The 24,990-nt window shown below is 36.7% G+C and overlaps 1 protein-coding gene and 1 pseudogene across 6 annotated transcripts in view; both read left to right on the top strand.

Moving 5' to 3' along the window:
- The window catches only part of POLQ (DNA polymerase theta), a 124,859-nt gene that overhangs the window by 60,537 nt on the left and 39,332 nt on the right, over window positions 1-24,990 (top strand). For all 6 annotated transcript variants that reach the window (XM_025913213.2, XM_086675305.1, XM_086675306.1 and 3 more), the window contains 5 exons: window positions 7,431-10,540; window positions 13,508-13,651; window positions 14,716-14,912; window positions 22,407-22,647; window positions 24,096-24,289. In XM_025913213.2, the coding sequence (XP_025768998.2) occupies window positions 7,431-10,540; window positions 13,508-13,651; window positions 14,716-14,912; window positions 22,407-22,647; window positions 24,096-24,289 (3,886 nt within the window). The remainder of the gene's footprint in view (window positions 1-7,430; window positions 10,541-13,507; window positions 13,652-14,715; window positions 14,913-22,406; window positions 22,648-24,095; window positions 24,290-24,990) is intronic.
- LOC147577425 (ATP synthase F(0) complex subunit C1, mitochondrial pseudogene) lies at window positions 10,555-12,925 on the top strand (annotated as a pseudogene).

A 24,990-nucleotide genomic window follows, 5' to 3' on the forward strand; every position in this document is an offset into this window, starting at 1 on the left:
GAGGACAGCTAAAGCTACAAGTTGGGGTGTTCTGGGGACACTTAACACAAGGGATGCACTGTCGGGGTGGCTGGAACTAAGGTGGATGTGGGCCAGGGAGTCCTGGAGTGTGTTAGTAAACTGTGTGGAGCCAAAGTAGTGTGGGCCTGGGTCTGGGGTGCTTTACGCCTGTGCCACCTTGCTGCAATGGCTGGAGTTACAGTGAGTACTGCTCAGGGGTGTTCTGGTGGGCACCACACTGGTGCTACTTTGGTGGGATGGCTGGGGCTGGTGTGGGCTAGGGGTCTGGAACTTACTGAAGTGGTAGGCCAGCTAGGGAACCTGAACCCTGCTTCTCTCTGGGCTATCAAGGTGGAGAGGGAGCATAAACTGTGGCACTTGCAGCCCCTCCTGACATGGAAAGGGTTCCGGCAGCTCCCCCACCATTTGGCAAAGTTCTAGGTCTAGTTTCTCTTTACATTCTAGTTGCTATTTGTACTTATGTATTATGCTAAGGCTACTATTTCTGTGATTATACCTTTTCTGAATGCCCAGAACTTTATTGATCAATATTACTAACATTAGTATTAGGACAGATCTACGTCACATACCTCCTCATGTGACACAGTGAGAAAGACACAGCATTACTCCTGGAGTATTCTTATCAAAAATGTCTAACATAAATTTAATTGTAAGGAAACATCAGACAAACCTAAATTGGGAGGCATTATACAAAATAATTGTCTAATACTCTTCAAAAATATCAAGGTCATGAAAAACAATAACTGAGGAACTCTTTCTAATTAAAGGAAATAAAGAGACATGACAACTAGATGCACCACCTTATTCTAGATTAGATTAGAACAAGGATGTAAGTGGAACAATTGATGAAATTTGAATAAGGTGTATAGATAAGAGATAGCATTGTATTAATGTTAATTTTCTGAATGGAAACTGGTATATCTGACACCTGGCCACCCTTTCCTTTTAGTACTTGGTACATGAGAGCCAGAAAACCCATTTTGATTGTCTCAGTTTGCCATTAACAAAAATTCACAATAAATTACCTATGCATATGTATTTTCCATTGTTGGTAATGTTTCTTCAGAGTAAATTCTTGGATGTGGGATTTCAAAAGGTAAGTGCTTATGTAGGTTTATTAGTTCCAGATTACCCTGCAGAAGGGTTGTACCAGGTTACATTCTCACTGGCCTATTATGCCACAGCCTTGCAAACAGAATCCATTGTTAGAGTTTTCATTTCACCAGTCTGATAGATAGGAAATAGTATCTCAGTATGGTTTTAATGTGTATTTCTCCAATTGTGAATGATGGTGGATACTTTTCATATGTTTCAGGATCATATTTTTGTATCCTTGTGAATTATCTGGTTATGTCTTTTCTTGTTTCTACTGAGTTTGGTCTTTTCCCTCTCCTTTTTATTTTATTTTATTTTTTTAAATGTTTATATACTTTAATAGAGAGAGAAAGAACAAGGGAGTGGCAGAGAGAGAATCCCAAGCAGACTGCATGCTGTCAGTGCAGAGGGCTCTATCACAGACACCCTGAGATCATGACCTGAGCCTAAATCAAGAGTCAGATGCTTAATCTACTGGGCCACCCAGGTGCCCTTCTTTCTCCTTTTAAAAGAATCTTTTCTTCTTAAATTGATTAGAGTTCTTAGCTGTTTGTTTTATATGTATATTGCAAATATTTTCTCAAAATTTATAAATTGTCTTTTGACTTTTACTACATTGTTTTTGCCATGCAGAATTTTAACTTTTCTATTGATTTTTTTGTCAATTTTTTTTTTTTTTTTTTTGCTTTGGAATTGTCATAGTTAGAAAACTTTTGTCTACTGAAATTAAAAAGGAATTCATTCATGTCTTCTCCTAGTATTTGTAGATTTGCATCTAGATTCCTGATGTATTTAGAATTTAATTTTGTGTATAGTATAAAGTCTGGATCAAATTTTGTCTTTTATCCAATGGTTCCCATTTATAAAAATGTTTATTTTTGCTTAGTGATTTGAGATGCCATCTTTGTCATATACCAAATATCCATAAATAATTAGGTCTATTTCTGTAGTTTCTATTTTATATACTATTCTTTTTGTCAATTCATGAGCCAGTAAATACTTTTAATTATAAATTATAAATTATTAATCTCTGGAAGGACACTTCCTCTCATAGTTTTCCAGTATTTTTTTTTTTTTTTGGCTATTCTTGCATATTTGCCCATATGAAAGTAAAAGTGCTTGTTGATATTTTATAGGAATTGTCTTGAAATTTAACTTAGAATTGATATCTTTATATTTTGTGTCAACCTATCCAAGGATAGGTAACATCTTTGAATTTGATCTAGTCTTTGTGATTTTTAAGAGTTTTCAAAAGATTTCCTCATATAGGTTTTCAAAATTTTTAAGTTTTGCTCACACAGGTTTTATACATTTCTTGTTAAAGTTATTCCTACTTAATATTTATTGTTATTTTAATTGGTTGCTCTCTTTTATTATGTCTTCTACATAGTTATTATTAGAGTATATGAAGGCTGTTTTGTATAATTTTTTATCCTATTTTCTAAATTCTTTTATTGTTTGAATTACTTTTATCATTGATTCTCTAGAATTTTCCAGGTATGTTGGCACATCATCTACAAATAGTTATTTTACTTCTGTAAGAATTTGTATGCTTTTAATTGATTTCTCTTATCTAATTGTATTAGCTGATATCTCTAATATGTAGTAGTAATAGTAGTAAGGATAGTAGTAATAGATATTGGGCATTTTTGCTTTGTTTGTGATCTTAGGGGAAATGCCTCTGGTGTTGCTTCAATAGGATACTGGTTTCAGAACTATGGTGTGTGTGTATGTGTGTGTGTGTGTGTGTGTGTGTGTGTGTGTGTGTGTGTATTTATGTAAGAAATACATAATTCTTGAATATTTTTGTCATGATTGGGTATTGAATTTTGTCAAAGCATTTTCCAGTATTCCTGAAGATTATCATAGTTTTTTTTTTCCTCCTCCTTCATCTATTAGCATGGTACATTATATTAATAGGTTTCCTAATATTGAATCAATCTTATGGAATAAATTTAATTTGGTCATCTTATTTTATTATATGATGTTGGATTCTATTTGCTAATATTTGATATAGTATACTTTTGCATTGTTATTTACAAATAATATTGGCCTATTGTTTTCTTGCATTGTGTGGTTTTTTGCATTATTTTTATTCAAGTTTTCTATCAGTTTTGGTATCAGACTTGCCTCATGAAAAAGAATTATGAAGCATTTTTTGTTTTCAGTGCTTTGCAATAATTTAGGGAGGCTTGGGACTGCTAGAAGTTTTTATATGATTATTGTATGAAACCATGTTGAATGGTGCCTTTCAATGGGTTAGTTTCCTGATCACTTTGTCTACTTTATTTTTTCAGAAATTAGTCTCTCTAAGCTTTCTATCTTGAATGGGGTCAATTTTGGTAATCTGTATTTCCTTAGAAAATTATTTGTTGCATCTGGATTTTCAAATACATTTTTATAGAGATTTGTGAATTAGTTTCTTAGGAATTTTAAGTATTCCTTCTATTTCAATGGTTATTCCTTCCTTGTCATTTGCTATTTTATAAATTTTACTTTATCTCTATTTTTTATTGATTAGGTTAGCTAGTGGTTTATCTATTTTTTAAATTGGTTAAAAATCAGTTAGATCTAGACCTAGGTCTAGGTCTATGGCTTTTTTTTTTTAAGTAATGTACCTTATTAATCTCTTCTTTTAATTTTACATTTCCTTCTTCCTGCTTTCTTTTGTTTTCTTTTGTACTTTTTCTGATTTTGTTGTTGAACTAGGAATTTGTTGACTTTTATATTTTTATTGATAAATAAAATACTGTATTCTTAGTGTAGAACTATGAACTTAGTACTGTGAGTTTTCCTGTGGTTTTTATTTTAAATATAACCCATAGATTATGATATGTAGAGATTTTGTTTTTATTTGTTAGAAATGTAATTTGCATGGTTTCCTTCTTTTGCCCAGGTGGAAGTGCTTTTTGTTTTTTTTATTTTTTAAAATAATTTCTAGTCTTATTGCACATCAATCTAACATGTTATTTATAACACATATACTTCATGGAACTCACTGATGTTTTCTTGGTGTGCTAATATATGATCAATACAAACTAGATGTGTTCTGTATTACAAAGGTAAAGTGTTTGAAATATATTCATAAAAAGTTGCCCTCATTGCTTATGTTCATTAGGTCTTCTTTATTCTTATTTATTACCCTCCTCAACATTTGATCTATGTTTTAATGAGAATGGTTTATTAAAGTCTACTAATTATTAGTACACTTCTTTCTGTGTCTCCTTGTATCTCTTATATTTGCTTCATAAAAATGGTTGCTTATTATTTGGTGTGTAAATACTCATAGTAAATATGACTGGTAATGTTATATTTACTATGATTGTTGTTTTTAGCATTAAATTTTACTCTTTTTGTTATATTTAATGCAAAATAGCCCTCACTGCTTTCTTCTTGCTCCATTTTTCTAGGATATTTTTTGCCCATCCCTTTAGTTTTAGTCTTTTAGAATCACTTGGTTTTAGGTATGATTTTTATGTACCACACTGAGTTGTAATTGTGTTTTACTTTCTGAACCAAATTGAAGTCTTTCTTTTAATAGATGATTTAATCCCATCACATTTATTGATATAACTAAAATGTTCCATTTCAATTCTTAAATTATTTTATAATTATGTGTATTGTGTATTTACTATGTTTCTTTGTCTACCTTTAAGAGTACTCTTTAGGGGCGCCTGGGTGGCGCAGTCGGTTAAGCGTCCGACTTCAGCCAGGTCACGATCTCGCGGTCCGTGAGTTCGAGCCCCGCGTCGGGCTCTGGGCTGATGGCTCAGAGCCTGGAGCCTGTTTCCGATTCTGTGTCTCCCTCTCTCTCTGCCCCTCCCCCATTCATGCTCTGTCTCTCTCTGTCCCAAAAATAAATAAACGTTGAAAAAAAAAAAGAGTACTCTTTGGGGCGCCTGGGTGGCGCAGTCGGTTAAGCGTCTGACTTCAGCCAGGTCACGATCTCGCGGTCCGTGAGTTCGAGCCCCGCGTCGGGCTCTGGGCTGATGGCTCAGAGCCTGGAGCCTGTTTCCGATTCTGTGTCTCCCTCTCTCTCTGCCCCTCCCCTGTTCATGCTCTGTCTCTCTCTGTCCCAAAAATAAAAAAAAATAAAAAAAAAAAAAAAAAAAAAGAGTACTCTTTGGAGTTTTACTTTTAAATTTAGACAGGTGTGTATTTTGTTCTAGCGCGTACCTGTGTACTTTTTATTATCTGGCTTGTAAACATTTTTTTAAAGATTTTATTTTTCAGTAGTCTCTACACCCAACGTGGGGCTCAAACTCACAATTCCGAGATCAAGAGTCATATGCTCTTCCAACTGAGCCAGCCAGGCACCCCTGGTTTGTCAAGATTTTAATGGTATCCTGTAGCACCTACCTATTGCCTGACCAACAGTCATTGACATTGAGCTTACTTTAGTTTTCTTTTTCCCTCCGTTTAAAAAGTGCATTAGTTCTGTTTGTCTCAATGTATAACATTTATACATTAATTTTCCACCCTTGTCCCTACCCTTGTAGGATTTAGAGATGAAAACTAATATAATCTACATTTTTATTTATTCATATTCTTACCATCAGTCTTAGTGCTGAAGTACTCTTAGTCCTCTCTTGGTTGGATTACACTTACCTGCTAATAGATTTCTTGAGGGCTAATATCGTATAGAATTCCCTAAGTTCTTGTATGTGTAAAACTGCTTTTCTATAACCTTAATAGTTAAAGCACATCTTGACTAGATATAGACTTTTGGTCCACCTTTTCTTTTATTAAGTTTAAGGAAAATGATTTCTTTGCTGTGCATGCTGTTTTTGAGAATTCTGATGGTAATATAATTCTTTTTTTTCCTTCTAAATATGTAGACCTTGAGATTTTTATATCTTTGAAGTTGGATAGTTTTAATAGGCTAATTAATTAACTATTGCTGTGAAATAAATTACTTTAAGAGCTTAGTGACTTAGGGGCACCTGGCTGGCTTAGGAGCTCATGTCACTCTTGATCTTGGGGTTGTGAGTTCAAGCCCCACATTGGGTGTAGAGAGTCCTTAAATAAAGACACTTGAAAAATATGTTTTAAAAGAAGAACTCTGTGGCTTAAAAGCAACAGAAATAATTATTAACTCAAAGTTTCTATGAGTCATAAACTTGGGAGCATCTTTGTTGGTGGTCTGGTTTGAGGTTGTAGTAAAGCTGTTGGCTGGGACTATAATTATCTGAAGGGTTGAGTTGCATCTGCTTTTAAGATGACACACACATACTGCCAAGCTGGTGCTCAATTCTCCATGTGACCTTCTCCATAGAGCTGTTGTCCTTATGCCATGATGGTTGGCTTTCTCTAGACTAAGTGACATAAGAGAGCAAAATGGAAGCTGCAACATCTTTTAGGAGCTAGCCTTGGTATTTTAGTTGTTTTGGGTGAGTGGCTAACTTGGTCCCTCTTACACCAGTCTTGTTGGAAACAGAAGTCTCTTGACCATTATTTCTTTCATAGTTTTTATGCTTCATGCTGTATTTTTTCTTTTCATGGTACTTCAATTATGTATATGTTTGGCATTTTAGGGTGTAGAATCTATTATTTTACGCTGAAGAACATTGATATTTTATCAGTTAGTTAGCTTGGCTGAACTCAAACTCTAAACTTTGTCTTCCTATAGTGGACAGTAACTCAAATCTCTGTTCAGTTTAGATTTTTAACTGGCTGCTTAGAGTCATCCCATACTTGCATAGATTAGAGGTCAGCTAGATATTTGAACAGATTTATATGGAGAATTTTGGGTTTTCCTTCTCTGGATCTCATTTCTGGACTTTCTCCATTCATTTTATACCTCCTGTAATTATTCTGAGCTCTTTTTCAAATTCTGTCAATTAATAAACTCCAGGCTTTTATCCAAGTTTTTAGTTACCCTCTTTCAGTTGTTTCTCCTTTCTTTTGGTCACTCTCCATTTCCTTCAACTATTTTGTCTAGAGTTAATATTACATAGGAGGATTTGTTTCAATGAAAGTTTTATGACACTATTTTAAAAAAGTTTCTGCTTCATCTGTTTTAGTGAGGCCTTCCCTAATTTTGCTATCTGAAAATTGCAGAACCAGCCATCCCCTCCTGGTGCTTCGTTTTTGTCCACAACTCTTATCATCAGTTGATATGGAATGCATTCTAACATTTGTTTTCTGTTTTCTCCAACTAAAATGTAAGCTCTTAGAAAGCAGATGTATTTCTCTCTTGTTCAGTGCTATTTCTTCACTTCCTAGGACAGATCAGTTTAGTGGTTAATAAATATTTCTGTATGCATGAATGAATCAATGCATTAATTTATTTCTTTTTCTATATCCTTGTTTAGTGCCCGAAAGGCCGTGGATGAGGAAGAGGAAGCAGTTGAAGAACGTCGGAATATGCGAAATATTTGGGTGACTGGCAGAAAAGGTTTAACTGAAAGGGAAGCAGCAGCCCTTATAGTAGAAGAAGCCAAAAGGATTCTGCAGCAGGATTTAGCTGAAATGGGAGTGCAATGGAATCCATATTCCCTTTTAAATTCTAATACACACTCATTGACCAGCAGTGAGCCAGAAGTAAAGGAACAGAAACTTACACCCCAAACTAAGAGATCTTGTAAAAGATTAATATCAAAGAAAAAAAGTAACTCAGTGTTTAATGATTCTTTTGCTAAGCATTCACCAACTACAGTGCAAGATTTAGTTAAATGTGGAGAGAATAGAAATTCCTTTTATTACAAGTTACAGAATGGGAATCAAGAATCCCAAGTACATTCCATTTCCAGAGCAAGAAAACGGGCTTCTTTGAACAGAAGTAAAGAAAAGCTAGTAACCTCTCTGAATGAGGGGAAAAAAAGCACTAAGAATGTTGTTCAAACTCTCTTATTTGAGAAAACAAAAAAAGGATCTTTGAGTTTCAGTTCAGAAAAGATGAGTACTGCCTCTCAATCTTGGAAACGTGGTAAGCATCTAACACAATCCAGAGATAGTAGCCCTGTGAAAGACACTGGGATGTATAGAATTGATTTACAGGAACAAACTATGTCTAATCCTGTTTATTGTGAAGACTCAATTACCTTAGATGAGAAGAATATGGAATTTAGAAGTCCAGAGCCGTTTGCTAAAAATGTATCTTACTGTGCTGAGGGAAAATACAGCAAAGCATCATTCTCATCACAAACAGAACAAAGTTCAAAGAACAAAACAAAAACTAACAATATTCTTGTGGAACATTTTATCACAGAATCCCAGAGTAAAAAAGTGACTTGTCATCCCACTAGTACAGTTAGTGAAAACGGAAGAGCACTAGCTTTTGTTGAGTCAGAAAAAATAAACAAAGTACTGATGATACAAAGTGATTCAAAAACCCAGAATGTTTATGTAAAACACCATGACACCCATTCAATTAACCAGTGTGCAGAAAAACAGTCTGATAAACAAACAAACACTTATACCAAACAGAAAAAAATATTAGAGAGACAAATGCCCTGTGAAACAGGCAGTAGTTATATGAATAAAGACTCAAATGGTATTATCAAGTGTGGAATTACGAAGTTTAATGGTGAGGAAAATAAATCAAATAATTTTCAGGTATCAGGAGATAATATAAACAGCACTGAGATACTCAGTAGAATATATCCCCCAACTGGAGCATTTGGTAAATCAGGAGGCCAGCATGAGGATTTTCTAAATCCCTCTAAAATACAAGAAAAAACGGAAGCTTATGCAGCAAACAAAACTAAAAATAATTGTGTTTCTGACTTAGGTTTAGTTCTTTGTGAATTTGAAGATAGTTTGTACCTGGATACTCAGTCAGAGAAAATTATACAACAGATGGCAACTGAAAATGCCAAACAAGAAGGAGCAAAGGATGCCAACCTGGCAACAGAGACAATGCCGAAGAGTTTAGACAAACAGAGCTCGGTGATCTCTTTTCAGAATGAGATTCGTATTACTTTTCCTGGTGAACGACATTCTCCAGGAGTGACAAATATAGATCATTTGGAGGATAAGACTGTAGATACTGTGAAACAAAGCACCAGTTCACATGGAGTTGATGTCCTGACTCCAGAAAGCTCAATTTTTCATTCTCCAATACTCTTGAGGGAAAATGGCCCTTGTTTTAAAAGGAATGAACTTTCTGTCACTGACTCTCAATTAAATAGTTTTCTTCAAGGTTATCAAACACAAGAAGCTTTGAAACCAGTTATACTACCGCCTCCCACTGGTGTAGAAGTAGAATGTCTACCAGCTCCTGAAACAAGTTTGAATTTGAGTGATAGCTTACTATTTGACAGTTTCAGTGAAGATTACCTAGTGAAAGAACAACCACCTGATACACAAGCAAAAGAACCCCTTTCTTCTGAACTAATGTCAAACTGTTTCAGTCATTCTCTTTGTCTACAACCAGAGGGCCAACTTAGAAAATCAAATATGAATGAGAAACAAGATAATCAGCAACAGTTGACTTGTTTCAGTGAGGAGTCTCTTATATTTTCAGAGTTGGATTCTGCTCAGATGGTTGAAGCTTTGGACAATGTAGATATATTTCCTGTCCAAGAGAAACATAATACTGCAGTGTCTCTTACAGCATTAGAACTAAGTGATCCAGGGACTGTCAATAATGATTATTCACAAAGAGAAATAATTGGAAGAGATAAAGATGAAAAGTCTAAAAAATCCAAATTAACTGAGATAGGGCAAAATAAATCGCTCATATGGTCAGGGGCATCGTTTGATTTAAGTCCAGGATTGCAAAGAATTTTAGATGAAGTGTCCAGTCCTCTAGAAAATGAAAAGCAAAAATTAGCCACTACAAACTTGTCTAGTTTAAAAGGGGAAAATATGGAGTTAAATGACAAACAAGTGATTTCAAATTTGGAGCCAAATCAAGTTCCGGGAATTTCATTTTTCCCTAATGTTGAAATAAAGAGCAAGATTGGAGCACTGGAGAACGGTGCCCTACATGGTGAAACCTCATCCCTCTTGCCTTGGAAAGAGAGCTGTATAGTTGATGATAACGGACTCATTCCTCCTACACCCATCCCAGCATCTGCTTCTAAGCTAGTGGTTCCAAGTATTCTTGGAACATCTTCTGTAAAACTCCAGAAAATGCATAGTGTTTTACAGCTTGGTGAAAGTTACTCATTTGGCTCATCTTCAGATATTAAAAACCAAGATTTAAGTTCAGAGAGTAGAGAGGGTTTAAAAAAGGATAGACCTATTAGAGACACAAGTTTTTCACTGCAGTTGTCACAGGATGGATCGCAGTTAACTGCAGCCTCATGCAGCCCAGAAAGCTTGGCCATAATTGATGTAGCAAGTGACCAAATTCTCTTTCAAACATTCATTAAGGAGTGGCAGTGCAAAAAGAGATTTTCCATCTCACTGGCTTGTGAAAAGATCAGTAATTTGAGGTCTTCTAAAAATGCTGCTATTGGTGGTAGGTTTAAGCAAGGTAAGAATTTTTTCTTTAATTTTTCATATTTTCATGTTTATATGTAAAATAGTGAATTGGGATGAATGTACTAAATTTATTCCAATTTAATGAAAATTTCTTCTATATGGGTTTACCTGTAGAACAGCTTATTGTTCAGTGCAACTAGATTAATAATAGTTGCCATCTGGTATAAGTGATGGGCGACTCCAGGTTGTGAGAACTGAGCACTGAGAAAAAAGGTCAAGCTGGGATACTGAAATAATGCAGACCTCTAAGGCACTACTTATTACTGTGGCCCTGATCCGCTGTTATAGCTCTGGTCTAATCAGGCCTGTGTCTGCCTCTTTTCTTCAAAAGCCAGAAATCCCTAAACAGCCTTGCCACAGTAGCTCCCCACACTAGGTGGTCCAAAGGAAGTTCTATAGCAGTCTTGTCTCTCAGGACATGGACATAGTAGCCAAGCTTATTGCTGCTGCAGCCATCCCAGTTGTTGTGGCTGGTACATGGGCCAGCACTGGGATAGTTTTTGGCAGCTTGATCATTGGGTATATCAGGAACCTGGCTCTCAAACAGCAGCATTTCTTCAGTTCTATTCTGGGTTTTGCCATGTGTCAGGCCATGGTGCTAATTGTTGCCTTTCTTATTCTTTTCACTTTATGAGGCTTCATGGAGGTCATCTACCTGTCTCTGCTGCTTCAACTCCAGCCCATATCTGGTGCTGGAGTGTGCTAAGCTTTACCATTAAACGCAAAGTTTCTTTTAAAAAATCATATAAATTTGTATATTTAATACATAATATAATATTTTATATAATATATAAATGTTAGAATATAAGTTTGTAAAAACGAATATATTTTGAATATGGATCACCATTTTTGGTATCTCATTTTTTATTAATCATCAGTGCTTATGAATTATTTTCTATTTAATTAATTAAAATAATTAATTTGTATTATATAATCTACTTAGATAATCACAAAAGTACATAGAAAATTGGCACTATATTTTTAACAATGTATGTTAACTATATTTTTCAATACTTACCTCAAGTAGACTTATAACCTTTACTGATATTCATGAATTCTATACCAAAATGTTGATCCCAAATCCTCACAGAGCCCTTCCACATTTCAAGAGAATTGAACCAAATAATGCCATGCATGTATATTCCTGTCTTACTTCATGACAGTAAGGATTCTGTATCTTGGGGAATAGCTGTAGTCAGCTTGACGACCTGCTGTAGAAATCAAAGATTTGATCAGATTTCTTAAATCTCTGTATTTATGAATGAATTTGTTCATAAAAGTTTGAATATTTGTCTGATCTTCAATTCATGGAACACATGTTTTTCTTTTTAATTTTTTTTATTTGAGTATAATTGACAATCAATGTTATATTAGTTTTAGGTGTACAACATAATGATATGAGAAGTTTATACATTATACTATGTTCACCATGAGTATAGCTACCATCTGTCCCCATACATTGCTATTACAATATCATTGACTATATATATTCTTTATGCTGTGCCTTTTATTCCCATGACTTATTCATTACATAACTAGAAGCCTGTATCTCCCATTCTCGTTTGCCATTTTGCCCAACCCCCCACCTCCCCTTCCTTCTAGTAACCATCAGTTTGTTCTCTGTATTTATAGGTCTGATTCTGCTTGTTTGTTTATTCATTTATGTGTTTTTGTTTTAGATTCTATTTATGAAATCATATGGTATTTGCCTTTCTCAGTCTGACTTATTTCACTTAGTGTAATACCCTGTAGGTCCATCCATGTTTCAAATGGCAAGTTCTCATCCCTTTTTATGGCACCATAATATTTCATTGTATAGTATACCACATCTTCCTATTCATTTGTCTGTAGATGAACACTTAGGTCATGGAGCAAATGTGTTAATGACAAGTTTTATATATGTTTTGTGTTGACTAGTACTTTCCATTTTTCATTCAACAAATATAAAATTGAGCACATTCTTTGAGCGGTTAGAGGGGTAAAATTGTTCACTTAAATTTAACAACTGTGTGCCAGTTATTAGACTGGTTCTTGACCTGTATTTGTAAAGTTGGAGATCCATTATTTCAGAAAAAATGTTGACTCTGGATACAAAATTATACCTGATTCTTCACCAAGAAGTAAGGTACTTGATTTTTTTGAAGTTTCTTAGTGTTAAGAATTTCTGAGTTCAGGAGTGCCTATGTTGGCTCAGTCAGTTGAGTGTCTGACTTCGGCTCAGGTCATGATCTCACACCTCATGGGTTTGAGCCCTGTGTTGGGCTCTGTGCTGACGTCTCAGAGCCTGGAGCCCGCTGCAGATTCTGTGTCTCTGTCTCTCTCTCTCAAAAATAAACGTTTAAAAAGAAAAAAAGAATTGCTGAGTTCACTACAAAATTTTTATTTTTTATTTTATTTTTTTTTTTTTAATTTTTTTTTTCAACGTTTATTTATTTTTGGGACAGACAGAGACAGAGCATGAACGGGGGAGGGGCAGAGAGAGAGGGAGACACAGAATCGGAAACAGGCTCCAGGCTCTGAGCCGTCAGCCCAGAGCCCGACGCGGGGCTCAAACTCACGGACCGTGAGATCGTGACCTGGCTGAAGTCGGACGCTTAACCGACTGCGCCACCCAGGCGCCCCCAAAATTTTTATAGTATACCAGTGGTCTTTATTTGTTTCAGTTATAGCAATTCAAAATGTAGCTTTAAAAAATTTAGTTAATACCCACTTTAGTTATTATTATAGATATATTTTAAGATATCTTTGATAAATTTTTCAAAGTGACAGTTATCTTAATTGATGGGAAGCCTAGAAAGATCTTACATATACCTTAAAAAGACCATCCAAATAATGCATATTATGGGGATCTGGAAATTTTGCCAATCAAATAGTTTTTTTTATCATTATCATTGTTTTAACATTCAGTTTAATGGCTTTATTTTGAGATTTTTAACTATTTCACTTTTGATTTATTTAGTTAGCCTACCTCAGGAAACCACTATTAGAGATGATGGAGTTCCTGTTAAAGGTTGTGATGACATCTTGGTGGTTGGTCTGGCAGTGTGCTGGGGTGGAAGAGATGCCTATTATTTTTCACTGCAGAAGGAACAAAAGCATCCTGGTAAGTAATCACTATTTGATTAAGTCACCATATAATTTTTAAGATAATCTCTATTAGGATAGTGCCTTTTTTGTTGAGAATAATTTCCTGATATTTACCTAGAATTTATTTTTAGGATTAAAAAAATAGGTGGGGAAAGTGGCACATGTGTACATTATTTCATATATTCATTAGAATGAATGTCTTAAGTACTATTCTTACTCCCCTCTACCTATCACATAGGCTACTAATACTATCTTTTCTTCTTGGAGGTAGTGGAGTGGAGCCTTAGAGACTCCCTGGATATCTTAGGGGATTGCTCTGAAGATTGGATCATACCAGTTTCTTTTCAGATTTTTTTCCTGTCATTGACTGTGTCTGGAACTTATCTAGTGACACTGATAAGCTGAACATATACAATAGTTGAATCATACAGCCTTTGTAGAAGTCTTTGGAATAGAGAGGATATGATCTAGAAATACCTTGTGATCTGATTACAGTTGCTGCATTACGTACCTGACATAATTGGTTTTAGACAGGAGCAAAATTAATAAGTAAACATTTTAAAGAATGCTATACAATGTATGTGTTCCTGAGTAAGCATGAAATTTTTTTCAGTTGTTTTGAGGGAAAATGTGTTATGTTGAGTACTTTTTTTTTTTTAAGATGTAACACTATACGTTCATACTAAACCTTTTTAAGGAGTTCATTTAAAATTCATTTCAAAACACCCTTTTCTGTCTTTAACTCCTTATTCTGGGAAATGTAAATTTATTTTTAGAAATCTTCATATTTAGAATTGTCTCCCACCTAATTAAATAGAACAATATAAATTACATAGCATAAGCCTTAATTTTTAGAATATGAAGCTTCGTGCTTGCTTCAGCAGCATACACACTAGAATATGAAGCACTTCATCTATATGATCAACATAACCTGAATAAGGTCATGCTGAGTTATTGGTTACATGGAAGTAAACCCTTAGATTTCTGAGTCTTTTTTCAGTCTTTTTATTAAAGATTGCTGCTTCAAATGAATGCATGTAATTTTTGCCTTAAGCCTTTTTGTTTGTTTGTTTTTTAAAGAAATTAGTTCCAGTTTGGTCCCACCTTCTCTGGATCCAAGCCTGACTGTGAAAGACAGAATGTGGTATCTTCTGTCTTGCTTTCAAGAGGAATCTGATAAAGAACGTTCTATTATCATCTATGACTTCATCCAGAGCTATAAAATTCTTCTTCTGTCTTGTGGTATCTCCTTGGAACAAAGTTATGAAGATCCTAAGGTTTCATGTCTTATTTAATTTTTACTATACTTAAAAAAACTTTTTCAATGTGTAGTGTTAATTCTTAAATGACTTGGTATTTATTTAACTCCAACAATGAAGCTTACATTTTTCAGAGTAGTCATTCCTTTATCCAGTAATCTCATCCACCCAGAACAGAATGTTAGGCACCAAAATACCTCTATGTAGATAAAAACAGTGATTCCACAAATTCTAAGCACTAAAATTCATATCTTTCCTCAGAGATTTAAAAAAATTTTATTTTGGTTATGTTTTAAGTTTTCTGTCTCATAGTAAATTAGAAATGAAGTGAGAACTGTCAGATTTAAATATATGGTAGCAGGTTGTTTCAGATGTCCATGAGTATAGAGGCAGAAAATAGGAAAAATGTGTAGATAATAAGCCATCTAAAAGGACAACATTTAGGGCCATTTAGCATAGGGGCAAATCACCTTATTAGCCTCTGTGAACTTTGCTTATAATAATAGCAAAGCAGGATATGCTTTTCATAATGATGACTCTGAGTTATCAAGGAAAGGGTAACTTACATTATTGTAACATAAACAGTATAATGCATTTTCATATGACATTTATTTACAGTATCATAGCTTTCAAAGGAATATCATTTTCCCCCTATTGATACTGAATACATGAGGTGTATAGAATATTAATTTTGAATTGATATATGATACTACTTGATTGTTATTAGCAATATAATCAATAATAGGATAAATCAATAGGATAAATTTCTTAGTTTCTTTAGCTTTTTTAGGGAAAGATTTTCAAAGGCAATATCAAATAAACTGAAGATACTGGCCTTTTCTGCAGTTCAGGCTGGGCTTGGTTTACATGTGATAAATTCCATGTAGTTTTTAAACTGACATTTCCTGGATATAAAAAGTTGTCACTTAATTTTGATGTTCCAGAGTCCAAAAGGAGAATATGGGTAATATGAGCTTCTCATTAAAACTACTGTAGCATCTCAGATGTATTGTAGTACTTTTTACATAAACTATTTGAAAGATTCCACAATCAGTTTTGTCAGTCACAACACTTTTGATGTAAGAAGATAAACTATTAATTTTTTTTTAATTTTTTTTTAATGTTTATTTATTTTTGAGACAGAGAGAGACAGCATGAGCAGAGGAGGGGGGAGAGAGAGAGACAGAGACACAGAATCTGAAGCAGGCTCCGGGCTCTGAGCTGTCAGCGCAGAGCTGTGAGATCACGACCTGAGCTGAAGTCGGACGCCCAACCGACCAAGCCACCCAGGCGCCCTAAACTATTAATTTTAAAAAGCTCACTTTTATAAGAAACATTTGCCAACTTTTACATCAAACTACCGTATTTGATATTCTCTAAAAGGTTTCTGTTCACCAGTTTCTAATGTGGATGGCAGGATATGAAAATGTCTCCCAGCTTTGCAGGCTTACCAGGTTCCAAAAGTAAGAGTGGTGTCAGCAATATATGGCTTCACCCTTTCAGGTATTTGACATAATCAAACTAAAAGACAATATCATTTCTTGCTTGGAGCGGCTTTTAAGATGTTAATATTGGATTTTCCTCCTTACAAAGCCCATTTATTCATTTACTTAGCCATAACTACTATTTTTCCTTCAATGCTTTAACCTTTATGTTACAATTCCTAAGGGCCTGATGGGGCAGGATGTGCCTTCACCCCTTTTGGAATAGTTACAGTTTCTTGCTTAGGAATCATTCATTTCCAGCCCTTATACCCGTAGTCCTGGTCCTGTGACCCCTATTATCAGCTAAGAGGAAAAAAGTTGAGGTGATGTGGGAAAGAAAGTATGTTAGCACCTTCCCCCTGCCCCCCACCTTAGTTCCTCAGATCCAAATGGACAAATATATCCAGTGGGCACTCCTTTAGCCCCACTCATGTTCATGTTGAGTGTGAGCATATACTCACATACCATGAAGGCATAAAAGCCATCTCTTCCTGCCTTTCTCTTCCCCCATTTACGACAACCAATGTTTTAATTGCCTACTTCAGTTCTCTATCAAACTAGTACTGAGGAGGATATCTCTTTGCCCATCATTGAACATTATGGGCTGTAAAGTGTGTTCTTTAGTCTGAAGACATAACAGTCAACCATTCAAACTGGTGCAATTTCTTCTTCTGTTCTTTTAATAGTACCGAGAGCATTTGCCCCTACAATCAGGTAAGCAAAGCACAGTCCAGAGTCAATGTCTGTTCCTATTGGACCCATTTGTAGCCCTCCAAGGCTACTAGCATTAATTTCACCTGCCAGCTATATTCATGACCTTCCTAACAGGGAATCTGCTATATAACCATCTGCAGTCTCGGTCCCTCTTGTTGGCAGATAGAATAGTTTGTTTTGGCACTCTGTGCCTCAGAGGGTGCAAGAGGGATATGTCTAGATTCAGCCCATCTCTGCATTGCTGCAGTGAACCAGGCCCACTCATGTCACAGATCCAGGTGTCCATCTTCCAGGGTCATACAGGGACATTGGCTTGATGATTCTAGTCACCTTCCTAGCCTAGAAGGGAATTCTTCTGAAAGGCATTAATGTGTCCTATTTTGATGCACCCCTTCAAATTTCTACAAGGACTGTGTCCCAGAAGAGGACCCTTCTTTAGTAGGCCATGTGTCCATTGCCTTCCTGACTGACATTTTGGCAAAGTTATTGGGCATTATTTATGAGCCAGTGAAAACCCAAACAGAGCTTTTCCCTAGCTCTGTTCAATTCTTTCATCACTGCTAGGAAAACAACATGCAATTCAGCACACCAGGATGATCTTTTCTATCTTCTTTAATTAGAATGATGGCCTTCCAAATCAGGATATTGTCCATTCACTTCGGAACTGCCATCCACAAACCTAGCAGCTCTTTATCAGTCAGTCAAGGACTGTTTCTAGAGCACTGTCCAAGTGACAGTGGAATCCAGCAGCTCCTCCTCACACAATTCCAGAGTCAAGCCGAGGAGAAAAGAGGCTCCCTGCTCTTGAGTATCTCTTCTTTTCATTGCCCAGGCAGCAGGATCCTGTATAAACTGTTTCCATTTTATTATGGAACTCTACTGGGCACTGCCATCTCCATTAGAGCAGTTCTCGGATATCACCCAACACTTTGTGGGTATTTCAGGTTTCAGGATTGTATTATATCCTTTAGTAATAGAAATAGCGTCAATTAATAATGTCAGATAAGAAGGCAATAAATACCCTCAAATGGAAATTATCTTGTTTAAAGTCCCAGTAGTCATTGTCATGAGATGCTCACAAGCTCTGCCATTAGCCCCAGTCTCCACATAGGGCAATTGCACAGTTTGTCTTTACCAGCGCTTGAGCTTTATTCCACACTGTGCGGGATTAGGCAATCTTACTGGTTCGCACTGAGCATGTCTATTTAACATTGCTTGAAGAGTGCATTTAGATGCCTTCTGTTTTACAATACTCATTATGGGACGTGTTCCCCTGTTTGACATAATGTCCATTCCCAAAATGCAATCAGGTAAGGACCCAACCACCTCATCTAAAGCCATTTCAAACATACCAGTTCTCCTACAGACTTTTTCCTTAATTCCATCAACCCTTACATTTCTAATCATAACCTCCATTAGGACTTCATCAAAAGGCTTTGGTTTTACAAAACTAGGTAGGGAAAGTGTTCCCCAACCAGGCATAACAACTCATTACCATAAAATATTCAGGTAAAGGAGATACAACTTCTTCACATAATTAAACATTCCAATTTACATAAGCCTATCAACGATTACATTTTTACATTTCTCTTAATCTAATTGTAGCCCAAATCAGGGCTTTACTAATGGGTTTTGGTACCTGAGTTCCTGGATCTTCCATCAAAGAGTTCTGGAAACGTCTCTTTTCCACCTCCTGACAGTTTTACCTACGCTTGTCCTAAAGGCTTTGAGTCCCGAGGGACGGGTTGAACCAAGGTACCCCGGCCCTTTTATTAACTTGATTAATCTGCCTAACCACTGGTCAGGTTTCTCATTGTACTTTTGCCTTCAAGCTTTTAAAATTTCTCCAAATTATGGTGAATAGAGCAGTCTTGTTTGAGGCCCTTTAATGTTGGGGGACTAACGGAGGGGGGGTTGCTTTGACCCACCCAACCTTTGGTGGTGCTTTATTAAAACCTTTTATTTAATCCATCATTACCCATTTTATTCATCACATTTCTTAATAACCATCTAAAGATTTCCAGCCTTCTGGGGTGAGTCCTGTAACTGTCCCCTTTCTGTTTCCTCTTTCTCTTGCTCCTGTCAATATTTGCTTTATTCCCCTTATTTGTTAATAACCTTTTAAAATTTTCCACCCTGTTGGGAAGTCTCTTGATTCTGGCCCTGCCTCTTCTCATTCTCTTGTTAATAAATCTCAAGTTTTTATTATCACCTCTAAGGTCTATGAGAGGAAGTGAGGTGGTAATTTTGATAAGGCTTCCCAAACTGTCCCTCAGTTTTGCAACAGTACAGTTATATGGTTAAAGGTCCCCCTTAAAGCATTTACTGTGACCTGGATAATCTACTGATTTCAGTGGGTAAATATCCCAGTTATCATAAAGCAGTCCCATATGGCTTGCATATGAAGAATATCAGCTCCTTTATCTGGGGTGTTCCACTTGGCATTTATAAGAGAAAAGGAACAGTCTCCCTCTCAGGGTAAACAGACCTTACAGTGGCTTTTATCCTGTGTACCAGGCCAGCTGTTTCCTTGGCAACAACCTCGCATGTGTCTGGATCACATACACTCAACTATGATTATACTATAGTGAGCTGTGGGGTCTTGCATCAACCCTCTGCCTTTCGTTCTACAGCATCCAAGACCAGACCCTCCTCCTAAATTACTCTCCTAATCCATTTTAGTAAAGGTTCCTCAAGAGGCTGATGATAGTAGGTAGGGTGCCTGGGTGGCCCAGTTGGTTAAGTGTCTGACTTCAATTTAGGCCATGATCTCATGGTTTGTGAGTTCAAACCCTGCAAAGGGCTCTGCACTGACAGTGCTGAACCTGCTTGGATTCTCTCTCTCTCTCTCTCTCTCTCTCCCTCCCTCCCTCCCTCCCTCCCTCCCTCTCCCCCTTTCTCTCCCTCTCTCCCTCTCTCTTCCTCTCTCTCTCTGCCCCTCCCCCACTCACTCTGTCTCTCAAAATAAATAAATAAACTTAAAAAAAAAAAGACTGATTATTCTTCACACTGTATCCCCTAGTTTTGGTAGTTTGTAGGTATTGCCCTCCTACATTGATTACCTTAATGATGACCAGAGGTCTTAGGGCTACTTTGTGTTGCCCCTGTACAGATGACTTTGAGGCTACTGGCTAGAGCTCAGACCGACCCAAATCTGAACTTGGTTTAGCATCAGGGTGAGACCCAGCACTTTACTTTTATTTAGCTATTACAGATAACAGTAACCAGGAGATTGTATGTTTAGTGTGATTATTATTTTTTATTTCCTTATATATCTAATGAGCCAACTCCTTGGGGGTTAGGTCTACCATTTCTAAATTGCATTGGTAGCTTTTACCTTTAGTAACTATAGTGTAACTGCAGTTTCACATCATGGGTCACTAGGTAGCATCCAGCTATCAAAGGATCATAATCTCCACCCTTTTATCCTTTCTCTTCATAAACCATATGTTTCTGTGAGCCAGGCCCTTCTAGCAAGTTCTGCTTCTCTGACACCAAAAAAAACAAAAAAAACAAAAAAGTGTTCTGAGACCAATTCTTTTTTTTTAATTTTTTTTTAATGTTTACTGATTTTTGAGAGAGTGAGAGAGAGAGCAAGCAGGAGAGGAGCAGAGAGAGGGAGACACAGAATCCAAAGCAGGCTCTAGGCTCTGAGCTGTCAGCAGAGCCCAATGCAGGGCTTGAACTCACAAACTGAAAGATCATGACCTGAGCCGAAGTCAGAGGCTTAACAGACTGAGTCACCCAAGCGCCCCTACTGAGACCAGTTCTGATGTGTTTGTAGGGTTTTCCGCCACACCATCAAGCAATGCTGGAAACACCAGCTGGGTATTCTACAACTCAATTCTGACAGTATCTACCTGGAAATAGCATCAAATTCCACAGGTTAAGGGTCAGTGCCACAGACTGCCCACTATCTTGAGGCCAGTTGCAAGCCCAAATTAACACATATGCTCCTGACCAACTGACTACAGACTGGAGATTCCAAGGACCCCCCCTTTCCGAGGACATCTGGCAAGGACTTCAGGTGCCAGTTGTAAATCCAGGTTGTTACCTGTAGTCTGACCAACTGGCTGTAAATGAGAGGTTCCTGTGACCTGCACCCTCTTCAGATTCAATAAATTAAGTAGAGTGACTCACAAAACTCAGGGAAACATTTAGTTACATTTATCAGTTTATTATAAAAGGATATGATAAATGATACAGATGAACATCCAGACGGAAGAGAGATGCAGGGTAAGGTATGTGGGAAGGGAAAGGGAGCTTCCATCCTCTGTCCGAGCACACCACTCTCGCCAACACCTCCAAGTTCCACAACTTCCAAGCTCTCCAAATCCTGTCATTTGGGGATTTTATGGAGACTTCATTACATAGGCACGATTGATTAAATCATTAGCCATTGGCCTTCCAGGCACCTCCCAGCTGGTCAGGGGTGAGACTGAAAGTACTCACCCTCCAATCACAGAGTTTCCTTTGGCAGCCAGCTCCCATCCTTAGGTAACCTAGGGGCATTCCGAAAGTCACCTCATTAACATAACAAGAGACACCTTTATCTCATAGTTAAGGAAATGTCAAGGGTTTTAGAAGTTCTGTCCTAGAAATGCGACAGAGACCAATTTTAAATTTCTTATTATAATTCACAGTATCACACTCTTAAGCTACAGAAGAAGTAAATGAGTCAGGTAGTAATTGTCAGAATTATGAATAGGGCTTATATTTCCTAATTCTAATTTAGTTTTGATCTGCTAGATCACATAATTAGAAAATACAAGTCTAGTCTCATAGGAGAGCTAAAAATAGCAGTCATGATTTGTTGGATGGTCCTAGTGACAGGCCCTCACCCTGAGGGGAAAGCCCCCAGAGGCTTTCTAAAACTTTGAGTATGAAGTTTTAATGGTAAAACATTTATGTCTCACTTCTTATGATGTTGAAAGAATTTTTAAAAACCTAAAACTATATAGGCCTATCTTTACTAGAGTAGCTTAGCCAAAATCAACCCTTAGTGGAGAAGAGTCTGTCTACATTTTCAGAAACAAAGTTTTAATTATCTGAAGTGCTAAGATTTCAAGCCTATTTCAGAACTATATCAGCAGGAGCTGTATCACCATTGTAGTGATGAAAAGTTGTAAGTTTTCCTTCTTTGAAAACTGCTCGAATTAGTACCAAAAATGAGTCCTGGGACAATTTATAATTATATTTTCCTCCTCTTCTAGAAAGACCACTGAATTGGTATTACATGAAAATGAGTGAGATTAGAAATGAGCATTTTCCCCTTTTAATTTAAGTGTGCACAAATGTCTTTGAACCCTCTCAGGTGGCATGCTGGTTACTAGATCCAGATTCTAAGGAGCCAACTCTTCACAGCATAGTTTCCAGTTTTCTTCCTCATGAGCTTCCACTCCTCGAAGGGATAGAGACTGGCCAAGGAGTTCAGAGTCTGGGGCTGAATGTCAACACTGAACATTCTGGGAGATACAGAGCCTCGATGGAGTCGATTCTCATCTTCAACGCTATGAATCAACTCAATTCTTTGTTGAAGAAGGAAAACCTTCAAGGTTAAAACGATGTTGCTGGCATTTTTGTGCTATTACAGACTGGTGTTGGTTTTATATTTAGACACTTTATCACAGGTCTTTATCACTCTTTATCACACTTTTTTTAAACTATTTATTTGAGAGAGAGACAACAAGGAGGAAGGGCAGAGAGAGAGAGGGGAAGAGAGAGAATCCCAAGCAGGCTCTGTGCTGTCAGCACAGCTGCCACCATGGGGGGCTCCCTCTCACAAATCCTTGAAATCATGACCTAGTTGTTCTCAAGAGCCAGAGGCTTAAAGGACTAAGCCACCCAGGCATCCCTCTTTATCACTTTTAATGCAAATTCTATGTCTGGATTGTCCAGCACAGGGGTCAACAAACTTTCCTTAAAAGGTGAGACATTAAATATTTTTACTTTTCAGGATGTTAATAAGTCTTGCATAAGATACAAGGTATTGTGGGGGCGCCTGGGTGGCGCAGTCGGTTGAGCGTCCGACTTCAGCCAGGTCACGATCTCGCGGTCCGTGAGTTCGAGCCCCGCGTCAGGCTCTGGGCTGATGGCTCAGAGCCTGGAGCCTGTTTCCGATTCTGTGTCTCCCTCTCTCTCTGACCCTCCCCCGTTCATGCTCTGTCTCTCTCTGTCCCAAAAATAAATAAAAAACGTTGAAAAAAAATTAAAAAAAAAAAAAAAGATACAAGGTATTGTGGTCAAATAATTTCAGACTTTCAGTTAATACAAAATTAAATAGTCTTTGCTTCAGGGCTTCTCAGAGCCTTTACTAAATTAACAGGCATCATGAATATCCAAAAGCAGTATATAAATGCTGGAACTCCCAATACAGTGTCTCTCAACTGTACTCTTTTCATAGAGTATCTTTGACACTAATATTCCAGAAAGCATACTGGAAAAAAATGATGTAGAATGACTACTCTGTTGAGAAGCATCAGTAGATAGAAAAATACTCTGATTCTTACTTTAGAAAACTTTTTGTTTACTCTTTGGTAAGAGTATTGGCTTCTTTGGTAAGAAGCCTCCATTTTTAGTTCTTTGTGCAAATGTGCATATCATGGAACCAGGAACATTGGAAATAATTTCAGGAGATTAACTCTTTCTAGTCAGTTTAACAAATAAGTTTGGCTCTCTTGCTCTTGCCAAGGGTAGAAACAAAAACATTATCTTGGGAGAAATGCAGTTTATTGTAATATAGACTATTCACAAGATTGCCAGTTTTTCTGCCCTCTGTGTAGACAAAGATAGTGGTCTAGTGCTGAAGTAGAAAAGTGGGAAGTACTTTTATGCCTTTCATTGTTGGCCTGAGAGTGCTGCTTTGGAGACTGGATCTTGAAGAATTGCTTGGGTAGCACCTCTGAATTTGCCTAGAAAAATTCCATGTGTTTTTAGGTGATGATGCTAATCCAATCGTTTAGCTGGTGAATTAATGTCTTAGTTTTCTTGTTTTTTCTTCCAGATGTTTTCTGTAAAGTGGAAATGCCCTCTCAGTACTGCTTGGCCTTGTTAGAATTAAATGGAATTGGATTTAGTACTGCAGAATGTGAAAGTCAGAAACACATAATGCAAGCCAAGCTGGATGCGATTGAGACTCAGGCCTATCAACTAGCCGGGCACAGTTTTTCCTTCACCAGTTCAGATGATCTTGCTGAGGTTGTATCATGGGAATGCAGAATTTTAGAGTTAAAAATGATGTGTGTGTTTGTGTATGTGTGTGTATTTCCTAAATGTGTTTGCCTAAATGACAAAGATCAATTTTAAAAATTTTAGTTATTGGAGAACTTTGGAAATAGAGTATTCTAGTGTCTAATTTATAAATTATATCTGTATTTATGAGTTTGGAAGGTAGTAAAGAAACCTAGAATGTATGCTCCATGAGATTTACCTAGAACAGAGGAGGTACTCAGTAAATATTTATTGAACAAAAGATCTATAGTGATGTTACATAACAGTGTAGTTGTTTCTCCATGAAGTTAGACATTTCATGAAGTCTCACTCCTTCCTTCCCCCCAATTTTTTTTTGGAGAACAAAATTAGATATTTTTCTCAGTTGTTAACGAAAAAGGGTATTTTGTGACTATTTGCTTTTTTTAAACCTACATAAGATTTTTATAAACTTACATACGTTTTGACACAGTTTATCCTTTTTTTTTTTATTTTCAAAGTTTGACATTCTATTCTTTGGTCTCCCCACACTCCACAAAGGGTGGTTGGGTTGTTGTAGAGGGGTTACAAGTACAGGGTGGGTGCTTATACTCGATAGCATTGAGGTTCAGGTGTCTTACAGATGCAATTCAGTAATACAGCATATTGTAAAGATCACAGGCTTTCAAGCCAGTCTTCTTGAATTTGAA

Source organism: Puma concolor, chromosome C2 (assembly GCF_028749965.1).
Source record: "Puma concolor isolate L17-30 chromosome C2, mPumCon1.1.hap2, whole genome shotgun sequence".
Taxonomy (NCBI): domain Eukaryota; kingdom Metazoa; phylum Chordata; class Mammalia; order Carnivora; family Felidae; genus Puma; species Puma concolor.